The sequence below is a fragment of the Ascaphus truei genome, chromosome 7 (assembly GCF_040206685.1).
Source record: "Ascaphus truei isolate aAscTru1 chromosome 7, aAscTru1.hap1, whole genome shotgun sequence".
NCBI classification, from domain to species: Eukaryota; Metazoa; Chordata; class Amphibia; order Anura; family Ascaphidae; genus Ascaphus; species Ascaphus truei.
Window position 1 is genome coordinate 70,626,121 of NC_134489.1, and position 25,107 is coordinate 70,651,227.

At 40.2% G+C, this 25,107-nt stretch overlaps 1 protein-coding gene across 1 annotated transcript in view; it reads left to right on the top strand.

Moving 5' to 3' along the window:
* Positions 1–24,219, top strand: part of PDE11A (phosphodiesterase 11A) — a 441,965-nt gene extending 417,746 nt beyond the window's left edge. The window contains exon 20 of the mRNA XM_075608987.1: positions 21,313–24,219. Coding sequence (XP_075465102.1) covers positions 21,313–21,492 — 180 coding nt within the window. The 3' untranslated portion in view covers positions 21,493–24,219. The remainder of the gene's footprint in view (positions 1–21,312) is intronic.
* Positions 24,220–25,107: the final 888 nt, after the last annotated feature.

A 25,107-nucleotide genomic window follows, 5' to 3' on the forward strand; every position in this document is an offset into this window, starting at 1 on the left:
TAAAGTCAGATTAGGTTAGCACTGCCTCGCGTTGGAAATAACATGACTCGCCTTAAGTATCTCTTACCTAACGGTGGCGTTACTCCCATCCAGATCCTGAAAAGTGTGTGCTAGCTACAGTACAGTAGCTACCTGGCATATAAGCTGATATGTATATGTTTGTAAGGTGTGTTTGGTATATGAGCAACTTGGGACTGTAGCAAAGAACAGTCTCCCTCTCCTCACCATCCCCATATTTCAGGGTCTGGATGGAAGTGACGTCATCTTTAGGTATGAACTAACTAACGTCATGTTAAATCCCTGCGTTAACTATAACTGAGCTCAGTGGTTAGAGGGAACACCTTTTGCATATCATTAGCACTAACGGCCGTTATACTTAATGCACTGAGGTTTCTGGACAAGAAGAACACTTATCAGTGCGTTAGTGAAGATACTAGTTAGCACTTAACTAGGTACTAACATAGGTTAACGTCTCGTTAAGTCAATACCGGACCTCTGTGGATCTGGGCCTAAGTGTTCAATAGTTGGTGTTGTTACTTTATTACAACTCTAGTATATATTGCAAAATGAGACTTCACTCTTGAGCTTCTTCTGGTACTCTGTGTCCAGCAAGACGTCGGGGCCTCAGGATTGGTTGAGATCTGGATCTATCTTTATACTTAGGGTGTGACTGCTAGTCCTCTGTGGCATACAAGGAACATAAACTATTTATCCTATAAAACTGACATGCCCTTGGGCGTATTTGGATGAGAAGTTCCAAGGACATTTCCATGAAGAAGCAATAGAAAAGTGCACCTGGAAACATTCAGTGTATATAACCTTCTATGTCCCTGGCATTGGATTATGGTACATTACTGCATCAAGGAAAACATGACTGAAACAGATTTTTTTAGGATAGATAAATAACACACCCCTTTTTTAGAATACAGAAATGACTGAAGCTGCTCATTTTAGATTCACAAATTGACAATTCATGTTGACGCATGGGGTCAGTTTTCTTTTTTTTTTCTTAAAATGATAACATTCATTGGGAAATGTTGGTTTACCCTGTACTGGAAGAGACAGATGGCTGCAGTTGGATGAAATCCAGTTACCATGAAACAGTTCCATGCAAAATCTGCACATAGTCATAATGTTCTGTTCAGTTGGATAACATTAAAACAAGGACAAGAATAAGCTGTTTAAAATATGAGGCCAAGTCGAAATGCTAGATCAGAATGACAAGAGCCTTGAAACATTTCTAATGTCCATGTGCTACTGTACCTACTGTACTTCTACAAAGAACCAGTATACTGCATCTCAATTAAATGGCAAAAACTAATCATCTAAATGTACTATATTGAAAAATAATTCAATTAGTACCTTGCGTTACTGGAAGAACAAAGTTCATGAAATAAGCCATACCAGCAATTTTTATTACAATCTAAGCCATATAAACTATATTGCCGTTTTGTAGCTTCTCGTGCAATTGAATAGTAGTACAGTAAGTGCATGCAAAAAAAGCAATTTGCCATATTTAATAAAAAATACACATTTTATTCTGTTCAATTGTTTTTGTCATTTCTTTTTATACAAAAGCATTGCCAAATTATATTTATTACATCATAGGTCATTAGGTCATTAGAGGTTCTGGCACATATTTACTAACCAGTCTTCAGCCATAAGACACCTTCTGTCACATAAAGTCACTTTACAGCATATTCAAGTCGGCTCACGCAAAGAGAGGGAAACTGTACCCATTATAGGTTCCACTTTTGATACATCTCGTTATACAGTAACATTGCTCTATCTCAGAGGTGTGCAAAGTTTGACCTTGCACTCCACTGCCTGCTCAACTCCCAGCTCGCGCCCACCCCCTCCTGCTTGGCCCCGGCATCAAATGATGTTGTAGGGTCACATGACCCCGCGGCGTCATTTGATGCCGGGTTACCATGGTGACGCGTCGCCGAAGACCAGGTAAGAGAAGCTGCAGAGACCTCATGCGGTCCCCCGGCATTTAATTTAAATGCCTTGGGGGAAAGTTCGGGACCTCTCTAGTCGTCATAACAACCTCCCCCCCCCCCAGAAAATCTCCCAACCCTTCCTGGGGAGTGCACCCCCCACTTTGCGCACCTCTTCTCTGCCTGGTTCTTTCCTCCCCTAACTTTGCCTATAGACACTTCCAAAAACATGCATGGCGCAAGTGGAGCTATTTCGGGCAAAACATGGAACCAAAGCACCTTGATACATTGCCGTCACACAGTGTAAAAAGGACAAGATCTGCAATGGTTTTGGATGAACGCTCCAGGTTGCAACACTTTATACTATACATATGCCCCTATGTCTTATGTTCATCTTTTTTCCTTATGCTTTTGTCTATTTGTGGGTTACTCATTCTTGGATTTCAATATAGGGATTTCTATCTATCCCTTAGATCAGGGGTCTCAAACTCAGTCGTCAAGGGCTAGCAACAGGCCAGGCTTTATGGATATCCCTGCTTCCACACAGGTGGCTCAATCAGTGGCTCAGTATTCGACTGAGCCACTGATTGAACCACCTGTGCTGAAGCAGGAATATCCATAAAAGCTGGCCTGTTGGTGTCCATTGAGGACTGAGTTTGAGACCCCTGCGATAAATGCAAAATTATCGATAGGAGAGAGAAAAAAATATTAATGGCAAAAGATGTTGTGTTACTGCTCGTTGTTAACCTCCTTTCTTGTGACATCAGCTACTTAAAAACACAACCTGACAGCTTTTACGTTAAACAGTCTCATTATGGATCTATCAGAACATTAAAGTGGCATCTCCCTACTCACTACCACTTTGTACATGTAAAGAATCTTTACATTAGTGTAAGAATCTAAACATAGAAGGAAAATCCACTTAACTCAACTTTTGTATAGTGGAACGATAGTCCCGTTAAATGCTACTTTTTCCGTTCCGACGGGAACACTGAAACCCCGACAGCCACGCAGATTGCTGCTCGATCAGGAGGGGGCATCTCTGTGGGAGTTTCACAGAACAGAGAAAGCAACGTTTACCATGAACATCATCAACTATACAGAAGTTCAAGTAAGGGTTATTTTTTTTTCACTTAATCCTTATATTCTTTTAATTAAATAAATGTGATGAAAAAAAATAGGTTGAACTGTCCCGATAGGTGAAATGATAATCATCACAGAATATTTGTTTTGATCAAATAAATTGGACTTTGCATTAAATTGGTTTACTGAAGACACAGCAACAGATTAAGTTTTCTAAAAAGAATGTCTAGGCACTCAATGTTTATATCAGGCTTACTGCTGTAAGCTCTAGTCTAGGACATCATATTGATTTCTGTAGACATGAATGCTGTAATGTTGCCATAGGCGGACTCTTTTGATACGGTTACCCCATTTACCATAATTTTCCTTGCTCCTCTCCTGTACTTTTAACAAGTGTTCATTATGCTCTTGGAATTCACCTACTGTACCCACTCTTAAATTATGATAGTATTAGAGCAGTGTTTTTCAATAGAGATTCCTAATAACCCTTGGGGTCCCTGGGCATCCCTAAGAGATTCCTTGCCATTTTCAGGTCACTTGGAAATTATACTAAATACAGAAGAATTTACAATGCATCTGATCTCAGACACACTATTAGAGGGGGTTGGGGTTCCTTACAATGCATCTGATCTCAGACCAGTATTCGAGAGGGTTGGGGTTCCCTACAATGCATCTATCTCAGACACACTATTAGAGAGGGTTGGGGTTCCTTACAATGCATCTGATCTCAGACACACTAATAGAGAGGGTTGGGGTTCCTTACAATGCATCTGATCTCAGACCAGTATTCGAGAGGGTTGGGGTTCCCTACAATGCATCTGATCTCAGACACACTAATAGAGAGGGTTGGGGTTCCTTACAATTCATCTATCTCAGACGTGCTATTAGAGAGGGTTGGGGTACCTCAGAATTTCACCGTATCATTTATTGGGTTCCTTAACCAAAAAATATTGAAAAACACTGTAGTTGACTGTACAGAGGACCACTACTTTTTTATTTACAAATCTGGAGCCTCCACATTCTAGTTACACCTTTACAGTCCTTCTTTCCTTTAACACAAATAGGAATTTAGAATGCTCCGACCCAATGTTTAAAAGGTTTAGGATTTCTTGAAACCAGACACAGTACCACAATGTTTCAGCCTGAACTATAATCGGATTTCAGTGAATAATTGCTTTATATGCTAAGCGGATCACCAGCTAATCTATTCATTTTCTATAAAATAGGCTTTGTGTTTGACTAAACAAGCATTACACGTTTGTTTACATGTGCATTCTGCTGTACAAGCCAATAGGATTGTGAGCTGATAAAAAGTTAGCTGGGTAAATAGGCTTATCTAGCAGCATCATTAGATATTAAAGCAAAAGGATCACACGTACTATGTGACATAATGTTATCAGAAGCATACTGAATATGTCATGCAAATCTTAGAGGGTCAGAAGAGTGTCACTTGCTACCACAGCTGGATTACAATACATTCTAATTATGTGGCAAGTTACTTCAATGCAAACTTAGAAAGGAGACTTTCCCATAAATAACGCTGGGCAATATTATGAAAAAAGGCAACAAAGATATTATGCTGAAAAAATGGATACAAACTGAGATGCACATGAAAAGCAGGGAAAATGAATAAAGAAGTAGACAAGTTAAGATTGAAAAGACAGCAAAGAAAACAGACTGGGAAACTATAAGACACATCTAAAAGATGATGAATGGGTGACTACATAGCCATTCTATTTTCAGGAAAGACAAATAGCAAAATATACTGCATCAGAAAGGGACTAAAAACTATGATGGATGAAGCACTTCAGCTTCAAAGGAGAGTTAAACCTATTAGGATCCCGTGCGCATCTCCAGCTGCAGCCAGGTATATCAGGGAAAAAGTGGCTTTGGATATGAGAATAATACCAATGGAAGAGTTTTCTTAAGAGGTTTACTAACAGAAGACAAAGACATTGATTGCTTCTCAGTATAAATGTTGAAAATAATAGGTTCTGTCAGCTCAAATTTAAAGACATCATCCTTAAAAGTGTGAGATCAGTAGCTTGATGTAAATGTTGGATCTTTACACATTATGTGGCAATTGCCTGTGGTCACATTTGAAGGGCATTGCATGAAATAAAGCCCATCCACTCAAATAACGAGTGCATTTCTACGAAACAATAATTAGAAACTGTTACGTTTTCAGGTACGTCTAAAAGAGTTCAGTATTTTTTTAAGTTGTTACCTTTTAATAATAATAATAATAATAGCATGTTCTTGTATAGCGCTGCTAGTTTTATGTAGCGCTTTACAGAGACATTTTGCAGGCACAGGTCCCTGTCCCGTGGAACTTCCAATCTATGTTTTTGGTGCCTGAGGCACAGGGAGATAAAGTGACTTGCCCAAGGTCACAAGGAGCCGACACTGGGAATTGAAGCAGGTTCCATGCAACAATCTCAGTGTCAGTCAGTGTCTTTACTCACAGAGCCTATTCTTCTCCCTAACCTTTTAATGATTTTTCTTCACATCTGGCAAAGGTCCGAACCCTACATTCGTAATTACATTTTACTGAAATACCCATCAATTTACACATTTTAAACACAAACTAGATATACAGTATAGAGACATTGTTCTGCTTTTTATTTTCTTAATATCTTTACTTAATAGTGTGATATTGTGACTATTTTTCACATGGTCATATATATATATTTTTAAAGGAAGAGGGTGTAATGACATTGTGAAATGTAGGTTCCTAAACTGTACATCATTTAAACAATTATCAAGCTCCAATAAATCTGACTCAGCGTTCCGGCCCATATCTACGAAGCCTTCTTCTGCCATAAGACACCTGACTTGAATGGGCTGTAAGATGTCTTATAGTGCTAGAGACTTATGGCAGAAGACTGATTAGTAAATATAGCCCTAATTGACACATCCTTGTGACCCTCACAGGACACAAATATAAGGATTGTTGTAGTAAAGGCTGTTTCGTATTTTAAGAGAGTCGATGCTGGAATTGGCATGAAACTCAAACGATGATAGGGTTCATTTCCTTGCTACTCTTCTTTTTACTTAGTGCAGAAATGACCAATAATCAATTAGCAGCGTGCAACTCTTCCTTCCATGTCTTGTCATTTCTTTGCAGAAGTTATAGGATCTCTCATTCCGTATGCAAAATGCATTAGCTGACTGCTTAAATCACACTACTTTTATTGTGGAATAAAGTTCAGGAGAAGGCCAATAGATTTCTGGGCACGACTTGTCAGAACAACAGGACTGTGAATTAAAGCACTGACGTTCCCTGCACGCAACATGCCCTGTAGGAGCTTAATTTTTTCATAATATACGGATGGAACTAGTCAGCCTCTTGAGTGCGATGCAAACTCATTTATCTGTAAGGAATTGTTGAAAGCCAGCCAATGCTGCAGATATTGGAACATAGTCCAACTCTCAATATATAAATACTTGTTACCAAAGACGGAATTATATAGCATTGACTGCCTTTATAACAATAAAACGGACACTGACAAATAATGTATCATTTATTGAGCTTTGGGTGGCGCACTGTGTACAATTCAGTGGTGGGATGCTTAATGCTTAAAAGTGGGATGCATAATGCTTGATAATTGCTGTAGGTCCAGGCATGGTGATGAAGAGGGCTAAGCAAAAGTTACTGAGGTGCAGATATGGTAAAGTCTCGCGGATTAGGATGCAGTCTCACTGATTTTAGCATTAGCACTCATAGATTTCAATGGAGTCTCACTGGTAAAGAATCAGCTCGTCTCCAATACGCCATTAAAATGTCATTTTTTGGTGCACCGCCCAGTAAATCTCACTGGTTTTGGTTCTTGGAGGTTGCATCTCTGAAGGTGCCACAAAAATGAACTATTACAGAGCATATCCCTTATTTTATTGCTACAGCGGTTCCTTCCAAGTTAAGGCTACATGCACTGGAAATGATATGGATAAGACACCTTGTACCAGTAAAATGAGAAAGTACTGAAAGGCCTTATTCCTTCAATGTAATTGCTTAAAGGAGCATGACAACCATTAAAAAAAAAAAAAAGTATGAAACAGGGAGTCTCCAGATTTGAACCTCGTTAAGTTCAGCACCAGGGACCCCATGCTTCCCCAAATAGTTCCTTATGCATGTTTGAAGCTCCTACATCACATGGAACAATAGGAAGCTGCTGAGGATTCCTATTGACTGCCGTCCAGTGCCGGACATTTAAACCTCCACATTGTTCACTCAGCGGGGATGCTACCGACAGCCCTTACGGGGGTAAGTATCTTGGGAATCAGGGCGTCCCCGGAGATAAAATTAACTTGAATTCGCTCCGGAGACCCTGTGCTTTATACGTAGAGGGGGGTGGGGTGGAAGCACCTTAGGGCAGGGTCTGGCCAACTCCAGTCCTGAAGGGCCACCAACATGTCAGGTTTTAAGGATATCCCTGCTTCAGCACAGGTGGCTCAACCAGTGCCTGAGCCACTTGTGCCGAAGCAGGGATATCCTTAAAATCTGACCTGTTGGTGGTCCTTGAGGACTGGAGTTGGCCACCTTTGCCCTAGGCGAACGTCAGAGAAGCGATCACGTGTGCCAGTAGTCCTGTGGTCCCTCTGGCACTCAAAGGGTTAATTGATAGATACCTGTCCAACTCTCCCTGCTTCAAAACTGTTTCAATACAAGTACAAAGAGAGCATCAGAATTCTTAATGGGATAGGCCATATTCAGTCTGACATTCCTAATTAATTCGCACATTTCTTAAACATTTGTATTCATAATAATAATTGTGTTTGTTGTAAGACTACAGCTTTTTATCACTTTATAACTGAAAACAAAGTCACCAATGTAAAAATTGGGATTCAATTATTTTGCCTTGTAATCTTTGTTCTTGAAGAAACTGTTTATTATGAAGTTTATACCGTATCTAAATAATGACCACTCTTGAAAATGTCTAGGGTATAAGACCTTCTTCTTACAGCTTCCATTTTTATTAGTGGTTCCACTTACAATGTTTCCTCAATATACACTCCCTAATCATTCACTTAAGATGCACTTAAAGCATCTTTCAACAGCCCATTCAGATTGAAGGACCTGCATCAGCGTTGATGTTACCCACACACAGCATGATTCCAGAATAAAAGCATTAGTTAGGTCAATGTCTGGTCAAAAGGTCCAGTTCAAAGTTCTAGTAGCCGTATTGGTTCTGGGGAAGTGCAGATTCATTGTAGGTTGTGATACCTTTTAGCGGATCCACATAAGAGTTCTTCGTGGTTTAAAGAGGCAGTCCCACCTAGGACCAAAGTGTACTAATGGCATTCAAATGAGATATATATATATATAATACACATTTCTTTTTTTACATGTGAACATAATTTAAGACAGGTGTTGACAAATATTCACAGTGTTAACGCTTCAATATTAAAAATAAACACCAGTAGAATAATATATGATATATGGTACTTACAAATTACAAGTACAGAATTAATGTCACAGTAACAAATCTTCTGTAATAAAAAATCAACAAACTATATATTGGCCATCCAACAACACACATTTTCTTATATATACACATCTATGGGGGAGGAGGGGTGGGAGCGACAGAGTCCAATCACTATATATATATATATATATATATATATATATATATATATATATATATATATATATATATATATACAGTGTTCGACAAACCTATACATTTGCTCGCCCCGGGCGAGTGGATTTAACCCCCGGGCGAGTAAATATTGGCCCAAGCAGCACACGTTTGGTACTAGGTGGCGAGTAGATTTTTTGGTGATTTGTCAACCACTATATATATATATATATATATATATAGTGAATAAATGAGAACAAGGTACTCCGTCAGGTATATATAGGTGGGTGCTAATCCTATATAAATCAAATAGGCTATACGATACCGTGTAAGCAGATATCAGAGGCAGCACTCCAGTAGATAGTCAAAAAAAGGTATTTATATGTCACATTAAATACCTTTTTTTGACTATCTACTGGAGTGCTGCCTCTGATATCTGCTTACACGGTATCGTATAGCCTATATATATATATATATATATATATATATATACTGTATATATCAGAATAAATGAGTTCTTCAGTATTAGGTGATACTTTTTTTATTGGACTAACAATTTCAGTACTGTATTTCAGTATTGCTTGACCTGAAGAAGACAGGACAACTCTCACAAGCTTATCCTATGACATAAATTGTTAGTCCAATAAAAAAAGGTATCACCTAATACTGAAGAACTCATTTATTCTGCACTATCGCAACTGGACTAACACAGCTATTTTCTAAAGTGGCACTGTGTGCTAATTTGCATGTCATTCCCCAGAATCCCTTGCTGCAGTGGAAGTGCTGTGTGCTGGGTGATAATGGTGAAAGGCGGGGTTGCAGACCTGCCTAAGACATGCAGATGAGCATACAGTTGTATTTACATTTGCATATTTGCTTTGCTGTGGAGGGTTTTTGTCACTTTTTTTACTCACCATAACTTAACTCAGTATGGTAAACCCCAAGCTTTAGCGTCTCTGCATACCCAGTTTACCAACCCCACACTGATGAGACCCATAAAGGTCGAAACAGCTGTCTGTGGGTGGTTTTCTGGGTATGCACCTTAACCCTGGCTGTGCTCAAAGCTGTGACCATGCAGCAAGCTTAAGCCTATAGGGAACCATGTTAAAAATGGTTTTTGAGGCAAAAAGTGACACTGTGTGCTCATTTGCATGTCATTTCCCAGAATCCCTTGCTGCAGTGGAAGTGCTGTATGCTGGGTGATGATGGGGAAAGGCGGGGTTGCAGACCTGCCTAAGACATGCAGATGAGCATACAGTTGTATTTGCATATTTGCTTTCCTGTGGAGGGTTTTTGTCACTTTTTTTACTCACCATAACTTAACTCAGGCTTCTCGGCCTTTTGGCTAAGATCAAGGCGAGATGAGTGCTCCTCTCGACCTGCACAGCTATGACCAAATGCAGTACTATCCTACATGGGGCTCCAGTAGGAAAGGTCTGTGGCAAGCATTTGGCCCTCTAGCTCGTTGAGAGGTGGTGTCCAGGCCCCGGACCACAGAACCCCTGAGCCTTCGGGCTAAGGGGGGATGGCATTCGAACAACCAGCCCTTCGGGGCTGGGGTGCACCCGCACAACCCTCGAAAGAGGGGATATGATGTGAACTCCCTTGCGGGCCTCGGGCCAGAGGGAGGAAGAGACGGATGTCCTGAATCCTAACGGAGGAAGGCATCAATGTCCCTGGAGACCTAGGCTTTCGGGCTGAAACCTCCAGGGAAACTGGGCACTGAGGGCGGGTCTGACTTCGGTTGGACAGTCCAAGGGCAAGCTCCCTATCCACTGAAGTGGACTGGGATCCGATGAGCAAGAAGGTGTACCCTCTCGTGAGGAAAAAAAAAAAAAAAAAAGCTGTCTGTGGGTGGGTTTTCTGGGTATGCACCTTAACCCTGGCTGTGCTCAAAGCTGTGACCATGCAGCAAGCTTAAGCCTATAGGAAACCATGTCAAAAATGGTTTTTGAACCAAAAAGTGGCACTGTGTGTTCATTTGCATGTCATTCCCCAGAATCCCTTGCTGCAGTGGAAGTGCTGTGTGCTGGGTGATAATGGTGAAAGGCGGGGTTGCAGACCTGCCTAAGACATGCAGATGAGCATACAGTTGTATTTACATTTATATATATATATATATATATATATATATATATATATATATATATATATATATATATATATATATGTAGAGGTATCAGTACATATATATATATGTAGAGGTATCAGTACCATGTTAGCCGAGCTTCAATAATCAAAAAATAAATAGATGATACCGTTCTGTGGCTAACGAAATGCTTTTATTTGTGCGAGCTTTCGAGATACACTGATCTCTTCTTCCGGCGATGTTACAATGAATGAAGCAAGCAAAAGCTATACTATAAACAGTGTCTATTGGAATGTTATCTGTGCTGGTCCTTCCCCCGGTGTGGATGTGTTTTATGGCTGGAGGTGTCAAAAGGTTCCTGAAAGCAAGTGATGAAAGAGTGTGTATGTGTATCAGTGTGAATTAACATGAATGGAGAGCCCACAGTATATACAGTGCTTTACAAAAGGTATGTGTGGAGTGGGAGCGGATATAAATGGTGTGGGTGGGTGTGGAAATGTGAGAGTTAGTAGCATAACTAAAAGTGTGTGTGGATACTATGTGGTCCCTATTGGTGTATAGGGATGGAAAAACAAAGAGTATAAGTATGTGTGAGAGACAGCTGTGTGTGCATACATATAGCACAGTATGTACAGACATGGCCTATAGCGCTATATATATATATATATATATATATATATATATATATAAATATTTATCAGTAAACGTCCCATTCGGGCAGTGACATGTTTAAGAGGTTAGATCTGAGTTGTTGAATTCTTTTTAATCCAAATTTGGCACTTATATTTCTTTTTAAGTTCTTTTTAAGTTAGTTTGTAAACACAACGCTCTCAGACTTGGGAGGGGTTTAAATTCAAACATAAGAAATGCTTATCGCTCTCCATAATTACCTCTAGTAACATAAAAACCCATGGTGCATTGGGAATAGGATATACATGAGCACGGAAAACTAGTCAGGGTGAGAATCCTGGCTAGAAAAGAAACCCACAATTGCACTCTATGGGGACAACAATAGGTGGGATCAAAAATATAAACCCAAGATAGTAGCCTAAAGTGCCAAACGACGCAAAACAAAAAACGTTTATTGGTATATAATAGGGAATACAAACGTGGAGTAATAGGGTATGTGTGCAAAAAGTATTAAAATTAGGTGGTGGTAACCCGGTGTTCCCGAGGGTGTGAGGCTCCTCTAAAGCCCACCAAAGGCACCTGACATGCAGGGGGGAATAAATCCCATGATGTGTGTGGTATGATGCGTGGAATATATCCTAAAAGCATATGCATTAGGTACCATATATGGAGCTCCTCCTGATAAGGTTGCACTACAGGCTACTAGCTTGGGTTTATATTTTTGATCCCACCTCTTGTTGTCCCCATAGAGTGCAATTGTGGGTTTCTTTTCTAGCCAGGATTCTCATCCTGACTAGTTTTCTGTCCTCATGTATATTTGCAGTTGGCGCATGCACGCGCATGCACGCGCAAGCGCTATCGCACACAGTATAATCTCAGCCTTAGATGAGCAAAGTTCTGATTGTACATATGGATCTTGTGACGTAGTGCCCTCTAAAACTGAAAACTTAAATGACAGTACATCAGGTGAGCAGTAAAAAAAAGACAAATGGTACATCAATGCATTTGCCATTCAACAAACAAGGAAAATTAAACATAAAACTAAAGGTTTATAATGGTGATGGAGAACGACGATTGGACTATGCTCAAATAAACTTAAATGGCTTTAGAAGTAAACTCATGGATTAATTGACATCCAAGGCAGGTGCTAGGAACGTAATTCAGTAAATGTTCAAGAACCTGCCAAGGAAGAGAGAAATGTGTTGCTTTTGAGATAATTTCCCAGAAGCTTCATAAAATAAAATTGATTACAGAAATTTAATAAGTACAGCAGAGTCAGAGATGTAGTAATCAAATGAGTTTTTAATTAGATTTCAGGTTTAAAAAAAAAAGGGTCATTCTAATTTGTGTAGTTGGTATCAAATCCTGTTTTAGTACATTAGCTGATTTTAAAACTCATTTTCATTGGAATTAAAGCAGACAGTTGAGTTAGCAGAGTTGATCAGAACAAGAAGCTAAAAGTATAAGTCAGTAGTAAGTACCGTTCTTATGGTCCTAATAACACATTTAGTACCTAAATGAGCATATTGTACTCTGAGCATATGTTGTGTACAATTTGGAAGCTGCATGGGTCGTGCAAAACATTACTTATTTTGTTGTAATACTTTTTACTGGTCCAAAATTAAGTCTTCAAAAATATTGCTATACTGCTGCGACACACTTTATTCGAGCAAATACCCAGTATGTACCTGGCAGATACCTGGAATGCGCCGCTCCTCACCTCTGACAAGCCCCGTTGCGTTTGCCTTCCCAGCCTGGGTTCATGCCTGGCTGACGGGCGGCTGATCTGTTAAATGATAATGATTAGGATTTAATAGGCTGCAATGCTTCGCGTGTCTACCAGATGGCATAAATTCATGAATTGTAATGCAGTATATATATATATACTGTGCAGTATTGCAGCCAGCGGGAATGAAATGCTTCAATCCCTGCCTGGAAAATAACCCAATGCACTCGGGCAGAAAACAGTCACAAACCTCAATACACCCGAGTATACCCGAATTCGTGGGACTAGCCGAGCTCGAATAAAGTGTGTCGCCAGTGTACATTAAATTTCGAACTGCATAAGATTTCAGGATGACTTATTTAGGTATGAAAAATATGCTATACAAAAGCACCAGCAGAAGTTACTAAACATACTGTCCTCAAAAGACTCTCCTTCATGCATCTCAAAATCTTAGCAGCATCTGTAGATGCCACTACGAAAAGTCATGCCAAACACGTCAGAGCGCAAAAGAGTCCCCGGATAAATATAGGAATAAAAAAAATATATAGTGCAATTCAGTTACTACAGAATAAATCAGAGTAGATGACTTAATACCATACACATGGTACAGGTTCGGTTCAAGTCTATGAGCTCCTAAGAGCAAAATGTATGTCCTCTGTTTGATAGATGTTTAGGGCTCTCAAATGTTTGGAGATACCAGTTCTCATGGTATAATACTGTTTATAAATAGCAAAGATGTGGTAAAAACACTCACAATTTTACCAAATGCAAACGGCCTATAGACCACAACATAGGGTCTTGGATGGAACACCAGACTCACCCACCGGTTTGTGTGATGGTCTCCGGTACTTGTAGATGCAGGCAGTTGACACAGTTGAAATCACCCTACGCGTTTCACTCTGTGCTTGACCAGGGGTAGTGATTGTCACATGTGTATATCCTCCTTAGGTACCATCCAATGATGGTGACGTCACGACGAGGTAGATACAAATTAGAACAGTCCCCTATTCCCTAATATTCTATCCTAATATACAATGTATGTAAATGAGTGTAAAAACGTAGAAAATAGCATAAAACCCTGTAAGAGAAGACATAAAACACTGTAAAAATAAATAAAAAGATACAGAGGGACAGAAAATAAAGGATCCATACTCAAATTCAATGAACATAATATATATTCAATTTGTATCCACATCATTATATTTAAAATAGACCAAGAAAATTTTCTTGTATATCAATCAAAATGAAAAGTTGAATAAAATGATTTTATTTTAAAGACAACTCAAATTGCTTTTGTATTTCATTATTAAATCCCTGTTAGTTCTAAATGGGTTTTTTTTGTTTTTTTTAAAGGGAGTGTGGCCAACCCAAACCAACCAGATAAACCCTCAGTCAACAATAAAGATTAGATATAAACCTCTGATTATAATATATCGATATGGGATATATTATGTACCCTACAGTCAACTAGTCTGACTATACATATAGATCTAAAGGCCTTTTTAACTTGAGCTAATTATCTGTGGAGATCATTTGATTTTTTATATATATATATATATATATATATATATATATATATATATATAAAATATATTTTCTATGTCTTTGCACTCCTTTACATAAATTGTATATTAGGATATAATATTAGGGAATATTAGGCATTTGATAAGTTCCACACAAGGTTAGTGTACAAAATAAAGCAAATTTGACTCAAAAAAAATATGTGCACCTGTATTGCAAACTGGTTGAAGGATAGACTACAGAGAGTTGTCATAAATTGAACTTTTCAGGTTGGGCTAAAGTTGTGAGTGGAGTACCTCAGGGATCTGTACTGGTACCCCTGCTTTTTAACTTGTTTATGAATGACCTTGAGGTTGGCATAGAGAGCAAAGTCTCCATCTTTGCTGATGACACTAAATTGTGTTCTAGAATCAGAGCAGGATGTAATTTCTCTCCAGAAGGACTTGGAGAGACTGGAAACTTGGGCAGGTAAATGGCAGATGAGGTTTAATACAGATAAATGTAAGGTTATGCATTTGGGAAGCGAGAATAAACAGGCAACTTACAAATTAAATGGGGATACATTGGGGGAATCCTTGATGAAGAAGGATTTAGGAGTGCTTGCAGGCAGCAGGTTTAGCAATAGTGCCCAAAATCATGTAGTAGCTGCAAAGGCAAACAAGATCTTATCTTGCATTAAACGGGCAATGGATAATAGGAAGTACACATAATTATGCCCCTTTACAGAGCATTAGTAAGAGCACACCTTGAATATGGAGTACAATTGTGGGCACGACTCCTTAGAAAATACATTATGGAACTAGAGAGAGTGCAGAGAAGAGCCACCACATGAATAAAGGGGATGGACAATTTAACTTATGAGGAGAGGCTAGCTAAATTAGATGTATTTAAATTAGAAAAGAGTAACCTACGAGGGGATATGATAACCAGTGTTCGACAAATCACCCAAAAATCTACTCGCCGAACCAAAAAAGCTACTCGCCCCCTAGTCCCGCCCCCAACCCTAGTCCCGCCCCCAACCCCGCTTTAAAATAAAATATATAAATAAAATACATTTAATAAATTCCTAGGCAGAACAACATTCGTTTTTGACATAAATGTATTTATTGTATTACATTATACTACAATTTAGTCCTTGTTACGTGTGTGTGTGTTTGTGTGTCAGATCTAGAAATAAAAGCCAGATGTGAATGACTAGTTTCCTGAACCCCTTAACCAGTTCCTGGATGCCCCCGCTTCACAATATCTAAAGCAGCAATCCCGCCTGGGATCTTACCTGATCCGCAGTCCCTCAATGTCCAGGTACCCACATTCCCGCGAGGGGGTGTGTTCCCTACCTGTCTTCTGGGTTAGTTAGATCTGGAAGAAAGCAGTATAGGTTATTTCGGTGTAGTATAGGGCAGTTAAGATATATAGGGTAAATAAGAGATCCAGATCCAGTGTGAGACAGACATAGAGTGTGGGTGAGAGACACAGAGAGAGGGTGAGTGAGAGAGGGTGACAGGGAGAGCGAGAGAGAGAGAGAGAGAGAGAGAGAGAGAGAGAGAGGGTGACAGGGAGAGCGAGAGAGAGAGAGAGAGGGTGACAGGGAGAGCGAGAGAGAGAGAGGGTGACAGGGAGAGCGAGAGAGAGAGAGGGTGACAGGGAGAGCGAGAGTATGTGGGTGAGGTGGTGGGTGACTGACTGACACTTTTGACTGACTGACACGTTGGGTGACTGACTGACACTTGGGTTGACTGACTGACACTTGGGTGGGTGGGTGACTGACTGACACTTTTTGACTGACTGCCACTTGGGTGGGTGGGTGACTGACTGACACTTGGGTGGGTGACTGGGTGGGTGACTGACTGGGTGGGTGACTGACTGGGTGGGTGGGTGGCTGACTGGGTGGGTGGCTGACTGGGTGGGTGGCTGACTGACTGGGTGGGTGACTGACTGGGTGGGTGACTGACTGGGTGGGTGACTGACTGACTGGGTGGGTGACTGACTGACTGGGTGGGTGACTGACTGACTGGGTGGGTGACTGACTGACTGGGTGGGAGACTGACTGACTGGGTGAGTGACTGACTGGGTGAGTGACTGACTGACTGACTGGGTAGGTGACTGACTGGGTGGGTAGGTGACTGACTTGGGTGGGTAGGTGACTGACTTGGGTGGGTAGGTGACTGACTTGGGTGGGTGGGTGGTTTAGGTGACTGACTTGGGTGGGTGGGTGGGTGGTTTAGGTGACTGACTTGTAGGTAGGTAGGTGACTTACTTGGGTGGGTGGGTAGGTGACTGACTTGGGTTTTAGGTGACTGACATTAGGTCACTTACTTGGGTGGGTAGGTGACTGTCTTGGGAGGTAGGTGACTGACTTTTAGGTGACTGACTTTAGGTGACTGACTTGTAGGTAGGTAGGTGACTGACTTTAGGTAGGTGACTGACGGGTGGGTGGGTAGGTGACTGACTTGGGTTTGAGGTGACTGACATTAGGTGACTTACTTGGGTGGGTATGTGACTGATTTTAGGTGACTGACTTGGGTGGGTGGGTAGGTGACTGGGTGGGTAGGTGACTGGGTGGGTTGGTGACTGACTTGACAGGGTGGGTGACTCTACACACCCGCACATGCACACGCTTTAAATGTTGGTGTGCTGATGACATCACTCACCCCGTTTCCCGCTATCTCCGGAGCAGATCTCTTTGGCTGATGCCTCTCCTCGGGGTTCCCCTGAGCCAGTGTCAGCTCTGGAGGATCTGTCGGCAGGCAATGTAGGCGCCACCTCACCCTCCCTCACGGAGCAGTGTCAACCATCTTGCTTCTGACTTGCCCTGGATCTTCCTGCGGCTGTTGGTCGCGTTCGTGGGGGGAGGGGGGAGGGGGGAGGGGGAAGCCCCCTCTACACACACAGAGTGGAGTAAGGGGGGAAGCGCCAAGACTCGGCTCTTCAGCCTCCCCATCCCGTTCGTGCCCGTCTGCTTCCCCCTCGCAGTCCACCCGAATCGAGCAGGCAAGCACGGGAACCACCACCACCCCACCAACGTGCACAGCCGCGCAACACAACCCCCCCCCCCCCCCACCCCTGCACGCCCATCTCCCGCAGGTGGCGGACACCCCTTCAGAGGCGGACACCCCGAGGCGGACATTGGGGGCAGGGGGGAGGAGATCAGTGGCAGGAGGGGGAGGAGATCAGGGGCAGGAGGGGGAGGAGATCAGAGGCAGGAGGGGGAGGAGATCGGGGGAAGGGGCTAACCCAGAGCTGTGAGAAAATGTGAAAAAATATAGTGCGCTACTACAATCAATAAAAGTGAGGTGATATAGTGATGTACAAAAAGAGGTGACCTTTAAACACGTAGAGTATATGGAACGTCTGCAGCTGTGGCACCAGGGATGGCTCAAATACCCCCTAATAGCAAACAGAAATACAAAAAAACACAGCGCACAACGCTCATAGTGCATTAAAAATTATATTAGTAACCACAAAATAAAGGTGAGTATTAAGCGTACATTTAGATAGAAAAAACAATCATTTCAGGGTTAATGTTACCCAAGCACCAACGGACGCCAATAGAGATGTCGTGGCTCTCTCCTTCTCAATCCCTCAGCCTCGGGGTAGGGCCTCGGTGGTCTTCCGATCGGTTAGCTGTTAGTACAGCCCTTATCAGACTGCATTTTGGATGGACGTTTTTCCTGTGACTCGTATTATACTGCCTCACATTGCAGCGTTCTTCTGCTTAACGTAATGCTTCAATTTTGCCTCACACTGTGAGTCTGGTAATAATGCTATTGGGTGCTCTCATAGGCAATTGGATAAGGGAAATACTGTGGTGGTTTAAAACCGTTGGGAATGGGCCTGAAGACGGGGTTGTCCCCAAACTTTGCCCCCCTTTATTTAGCCTTTTTTCCCCCTATCCCTCCATTTTGTTTGGCTTGTTATTGTTGGTTCCTTTTTTCTTTTATTTTTTTTGTGGTTTGTCTACCCTAGTGTGACCCTTTCTTTTTACAAGCACCCCTTTCGCTTGTCTTATTTTTCCCCCTTACAGACACTTTTTTTTCTGCAGTGAGCTCAGCTAAGTATTCTCTTTGTATAGTGAGCTTGGCTAAGTATTCTCTTTGTATAGTGATCTCGGCTAAGTATTCTCTTTGTATAGTGAGCTTGGCTTAGTATTCTCTTTGTATAGTGAACTTGGCTAAGTATTCTCTTTGTATAGTGAACTTGGCTTAGTATTCTCTTTGTATAGTGAACTTGGCTAAGTATTCTCTTTGTATAGTGAGCTTGGCTAAGTATTCTCTTTGTATAGTGAGCTCGGCTAAGTATTCTCTTTTGCAATAGGAACAAAAAATAATTCCACCCAACAATATATTTTTGCTTGATACAATCAATCATTGGTATTTCTGTTGCAAGGTGTAGAACACGATAAAAACATGTCTTACTATCTCTTTATAATTTCCACATATTTAACCCATTTTCATTTGAAAGGATGAAAAAAAACTGCCTGTTCTAAATGGTGCTGGGGTTCAGTTTACCGTCAATGGATTTCTGCGCGGCAGTTTTGGCTGTTTGGGGCCTAAAATCACCATTGCAGCCAACAGGAGTTTTCTGCCAAAAATGGCCTGGACAGGCACTTTGAACAGTATAGGATTACCCCATTTGTCAGTTTAAAATAGAGATGTTCCCTCTCTGGTCATTATACAGTATTCCAGATAAAGCCATTTCCCACTTTCTCAGGAAAATGTTAAAGCAGTAGTCAAAGCTGCCGGTCCCCCCCCCCCCCCCTTTTAATATGTCAGTGTGCAATCCACACAATAATAAGTCATTAGCTACGTTTCCGATCGATCTGTTCTCCTGTGATCGATCGTCAAAGATTCGGCTTGAGGGTTCACTAAATGGATGTCCGTGCAAGAGAAGAGGACCAAAAATGCGAAGATCATGTGACCAGTCACTAGATGGAATTGGTGACCTGCTAGAGAGAGGGCTGGGCTCAAAAAGGGGTGTGCCAGATCCTTGTTTCAGAAGAGGAAGGGGTTGTGACTTTGTAAATGGTTGCTATAGAAACAAAAAATGCTTGTTACATTATAATACAGTAAAAATGTCATACGGAGTTGTTTAAAAAAAATACTACAAGTATTTTCTCATAGTACAAAACTGATTTATTTAAAAAATAAAACACACATGGAAGATATTGCTTGGTCTGCAGCTTTAAGCTCCATCAATGGAGGCGAATTATACGAGTGACCTCTCTTTATCATGGCAGCGATCATTATAAATGCTATTTACTGTACAGGGGTGACTGCAGTTGTGACAGCCAGATGATTCATTAAAAAGTACAGTATATCTGAGCGAGAGCAAAATGGCTTCACAGCCATTAGTGAATAGAGGGTTTCTGACATTTGTTGGGATATGTCACAATATACAGTAGTGCACCAACACTGCCTTTCAATCCATATTGTTGTGTAATCTGGAGCAACAATATCACTTGCTGCATCTATACTGTGTCAGTCGGTGCTGCAAAGTTGTTAGGGATTTTGACACCAGTTTTACAATGCGCTAGCATTTAATGACAATTTATCAAGTCATTACGCCACAATTAATTAGGCAGTAATATGTTATTGAATGAACAATAAAAACTCCATCTGGGAAGATAAATGGGCAGGTTTTGGAATTTAGAACATGATGGCGTACATTTGATCTTCTGGTTTAGCAAATTGTGTCTCCCTTTTATATCCTAAATCCCTTAAGATTTAGGATTTCAGGGAAATGAAGAAACAGAAGTAAACCTAATTTATAAACATGTGACCGGTTGCCGGTTAAAAATTTTTTTTCTAATTTGAATTTGACCTATTGATAAATGCAGAAATAAAAATGGGAACATCAATGCAATATATAATTTTAAGATTGAAAAATAGACCACTGCATTATTTCATAGTTATGGCTATTACATTGCATGCAGCGTAAGCGTTGTTAAAGTGTACAGTATTTTGATTTTTAACTGTAAGGAATGTTCAAGTAATGTACATGCAACCGACTACGCATTATGGATTCCCTAACCAAACGAATGTGGTTTAAAGCTTCCCTGACCAGGAGAAAACTACTTAGCATTTTGAATAGTGAATGCAGCATATTTAATGGAGGCCTTGCAGAGGAGGAATCGGTCTTCTCTAGATACGAGTGTCTACACTGACCGTAATTGTAGCATCTTGGTAATGAATGCATAAAAATGTCTAATCAGTTATAATTTCATTAGATTGCCTAATTAAGAGATGACTACACATCATTGGTATTTGTATATTTTATTTCTTCTCCAAGACTATTGTCGTTTTAATGTTAAATAAAAAACGTATTGTGCACAAAAGACCACATTTTAAAAAAAATGCCAATTCAACAATAAAGGCTCTTCTGGACCAGTTTCTGATGTAAGTAATTGTCTATGCTACTTCTGGTCCTTATTCAGTATGCTCAGAGAATTTACTTCCATACATGTGAATGGAGTTAAACTCTTCTCTGGGAAGCAGCTTGACAGAATGAGTACAGGGCTATGTGTATGTATGTGTATATATGCGAGAACGTGTGTGTGTGATATATGTGTGTGTGTGTGTGTGTGTGTGTGTGTGTGTGTGTGTGTGTGTGTGTGTGTGTGTGTGTGTGTGTGTGTGTGTGTATATATATATCTGTGTATATCTATGTATATGTATAGTACTTAAATACTGGGCAATGTGTTAAATTAATAATCCTAATTTTTGTTTTCTTCTTTATATTTCTCAGTCTTTAGTGAAGGTCAATGTAAAACTTAAGCCTATGTTGGACTCAGTGGTGGCAAACAGAGATAAGTGGGAAGAAATGCACCAAAAAAGACTCGAGTCCCAAGGAAGCTCTTCCTCCACCTCCTTCCCTACTCCTGCTTCCTCCCCTCAACCAGCTTTGGAGTGTCACTTGAAGACTTAAAGCTTGCAAGTCAGCTGCTGCCATGCGTGAGCGTTATCTTATAGGCTGTCATAAGCTTAGCTGTTCAGTTAAGTTGCTGCAGCCATGCTTTTATAGAAGGAGAATAAATCTATTGGTCATGGTTTGGCTTTTGCCTGAATGCCTGGAAGCTCAGTGGATTGAAGATGAAGATAAAAGAAGGAAATGTGGTGATAATGAAGTTGTAGTACGAAACCACAAGAAGGTCTTAATGTCCGAGAGCACCAACAGCACTCATTCAAGCTTTGCAAACTGTTACTGCACCGACACACTTTATTCGAGCAAATACCCGGTATGTACCTGGCAGATACCTGGAATGCGCCACTCCTAACCTCTGACAAGCCCCGTTGCATTTGCCTTCCCAGCCTGGGTTCATGCCTGGCTGATGGGCGGCTGATCTGGTAAATGAGGATGATTAGGATTTAATAGGCTGCAATGCTTCGCGTGTCTACCAGATGGCATAAATTCATGAATTGTAATGCAGTGTATATATATATACTGTGCAGTATTGCAGCCAGCGGGAATAAAATGCTTCAATCCCTGCCTGAAAAATAACTCAATGTACTCGGGCAGAAAACAGTCACAAACCTCAATACACCCGGGTATACCCGAATTCGTGGGACTAGCCAAGCTCAAATAAAGTGTGTCGCCAGTGTAACTGCTGCTGTGAAAAGGATTACATGCTGTGTTGAAGCTGATGTTGATGGACCCACTAACTCAGCTAAATTCATGCAGCACAGTTACTACAATGCACAATATAATCATTGCATACAGTATAAAAAAAAACAAAAAAAATGAATAATGCATATTTTTATTTAGTGTTTGCTTCTCCCATATAACTATACACAATTTTGCCTGCCTGGTTTGGTGTTATTTTCTCTTAAGTGCTTGCATCAAAATAGGCATTACTTTAAAACCATTCTTCTTGTGAGTTCAGTTTGCATCTCTTTGCTCCACCCATAAATTAAGTGAATGAAAAACTGTAATCAGTTCCAGATTGCCCAAAGAAAAACAAACTATGCAGAGAAATTCTATAAGGTATTCTGAAAAAAAAAATCATTTAACCATTTGTTTTCTATTTTATTTTTCCAGTTTCATGTTCGAAGTAGCTTTGTACTCCAAAAGGGTGCACGTCCTTCAATTACAACAGCATTACCGTATCATTTCAAACCCCTATGTTATCTGGTTTTAATTGCATATGTTTGTATGTCTTTTGCTTTCTAAGATTACTTCCTGGTGGAAATGATTGAGATTGTGACTGTTACTTGTCCAATATGGATCAATACTGAAGGGTCGGAGTAGCATCAGACTAGACTGTGACTACCTCCTTTTTCCTGTTGGCTAATTTTTGTACAATTTGTGCTCCTATGCTAATGCAGACATGTTGAAAACAGGTCAAACATCACATTGATGTGTGGCCAATGACCATTTAAGTGTGATACTGTAGGTCAAAAAAAAAAAGTTAACTGTATCTAGATTTACAGTAGGTGACTCATGGGTCATGTTTCTGTATCGTGGCAGTGATAATTAATGATACCTAGCTTCAGAGGTGACTGCAGTCCCTACAGCCATGTGATTCATTAAATGTATGCAAAATATAAACACTTCCAGCCTAAATAAATGTACAAGCACAAAAGATTGCACAACAGACTTCCAGCTATTATAAAGCTTGCAACATAATTATGTGTATAAATACTGTATAGTGTTGGAAATGTTTGCTTCTTGACATATTCTAGAGGTTGGGGTCTTTTAAAATGCAAGACCTACTTCAAGCTCCTTGTGACCTTGAGCAAGTCACTCTGTGTCCCAGACACCAAAAATTCTATCGCAAGCTCTCCATGGCAGGGATTCGTTTACACAGGTCGTTATTTCCCTTATCATTTAGAATTGCTACAGGAATGGAATTTAATTCTAAAAATCTGAATGACAGTAGCACTAACCTACAGTAGTTCAACAACAAGGTTGAATAGTGAATACCAATAACGTGTTAGCTCAAGTATAAATATTGTGACAGCCTTGTTTTGCCTTCTTGAATTTGTATTCTGTTTAATACAAGAAAGTGCGTTTCCAACGCTTCCTGATATCATGAGGTTTTCCATACACCGTCTTCTCTTTCCTTTGTATTCGGATTCACTGCACAGTTGCCCATAGCAACACCTAGTGCTAGTAATAGCATCGCAGTCTGCTCTGCACTGGATTCGTGACAATGTCAACCATCAATCAATTCGCTGTTTGTAATTGCCTCCATCTATTTTTCCTGTCCTTTAGTATCTTAGCTTCTTGTGGGTCAAAGTCGGAAACTGTTGACTAACACTTTAGTTCTGTTGATCAGCAGTGAGAAATCAATGGGATGGAATCCAGTGCTTAGCCTTCATTATTGGAACATAGAAATCTAAGCTGCAGTAAAATCACTTTTCCATCCGCATACAAATGTAAATACCCTTAGTGCATAATGCACTCTTGTGTTGGATTTCTGTTGCGCACACAATGAACATATTGGTTTTACGTTTTTGTTGTTTGTTTGTTTGTTTTTTACACTTCTCAATGTAACCTGATACGTTCTGTTATGTTTATAGTAATCCCCTTTGTATGCAGTACCGTTCTACAGAAACTGCATTCATGCTGATATGTACGACTTGGGTTCTTCTTAAGGTTTGGGGCAAGTCCTTTCAACTGCAATATATATATACACACACACATATATATATATATATATATATATATATATATATATATATATATATATATATATATACACACACACACACACACACACACACACACACACACACATATATATAAACAGTGGTTGACAAATCACCAAAAAATCTACTTGCCACACAAAAAAATCTACTCGCCACCTAGTACCAAACGTGTGCTGCTTGGGCCAATATTTACTCGCCCGGGGGTTAAATCCACTCGCCCGGGGCGAGCAAATGTATAGGTTTGTCGAACACTATATATATATACACATATATACATATATATACATATATATAGTTTTATTTTCTGGTCCTATCAGTTAAAGCAAACCAAGTAAATACAGCAACAAGGCGATGGAAAATGGGCTGCATTATATGTATGGCATAGTGTACTCTGTCTAAATCTGAATGACACATACTGTGTGCATATATTTATACACGCACAACGTTTACTATATGTAAAAAAAAATGTTTATAATAGTTATGTTTTGCCCCAGGCTGAAAAAAAGTTTTACTTTCACCTATTCACTAAAAGTCCTTTATGGGTATCGCAGGATATATAAATATGCAGTATGTATAATACAAGTGTAGCTAGTTGAAATAATAAGAAAGCCGAATTGCTTAAGAAACTAGCCAATGAAAAATAGTGAAAGAAACAGAAAAACCAAGTCAAGTTTTCCTCTCAGCTCAGGTACACATTATATTATTATTATTATTATTATTATTATTTACCTTCCCTACTTCTGATGCACTACATGTTTTCTATGGACATGCATGCAATATTTATTAATGAAGACACTTTTAGTAATCACACGACTTTCAAATACTGCAACCAGCAGTGCCTAGTAGATGTTAGAAAATTATCAATAGTATAGTGTTGTGATTTCAATCACAT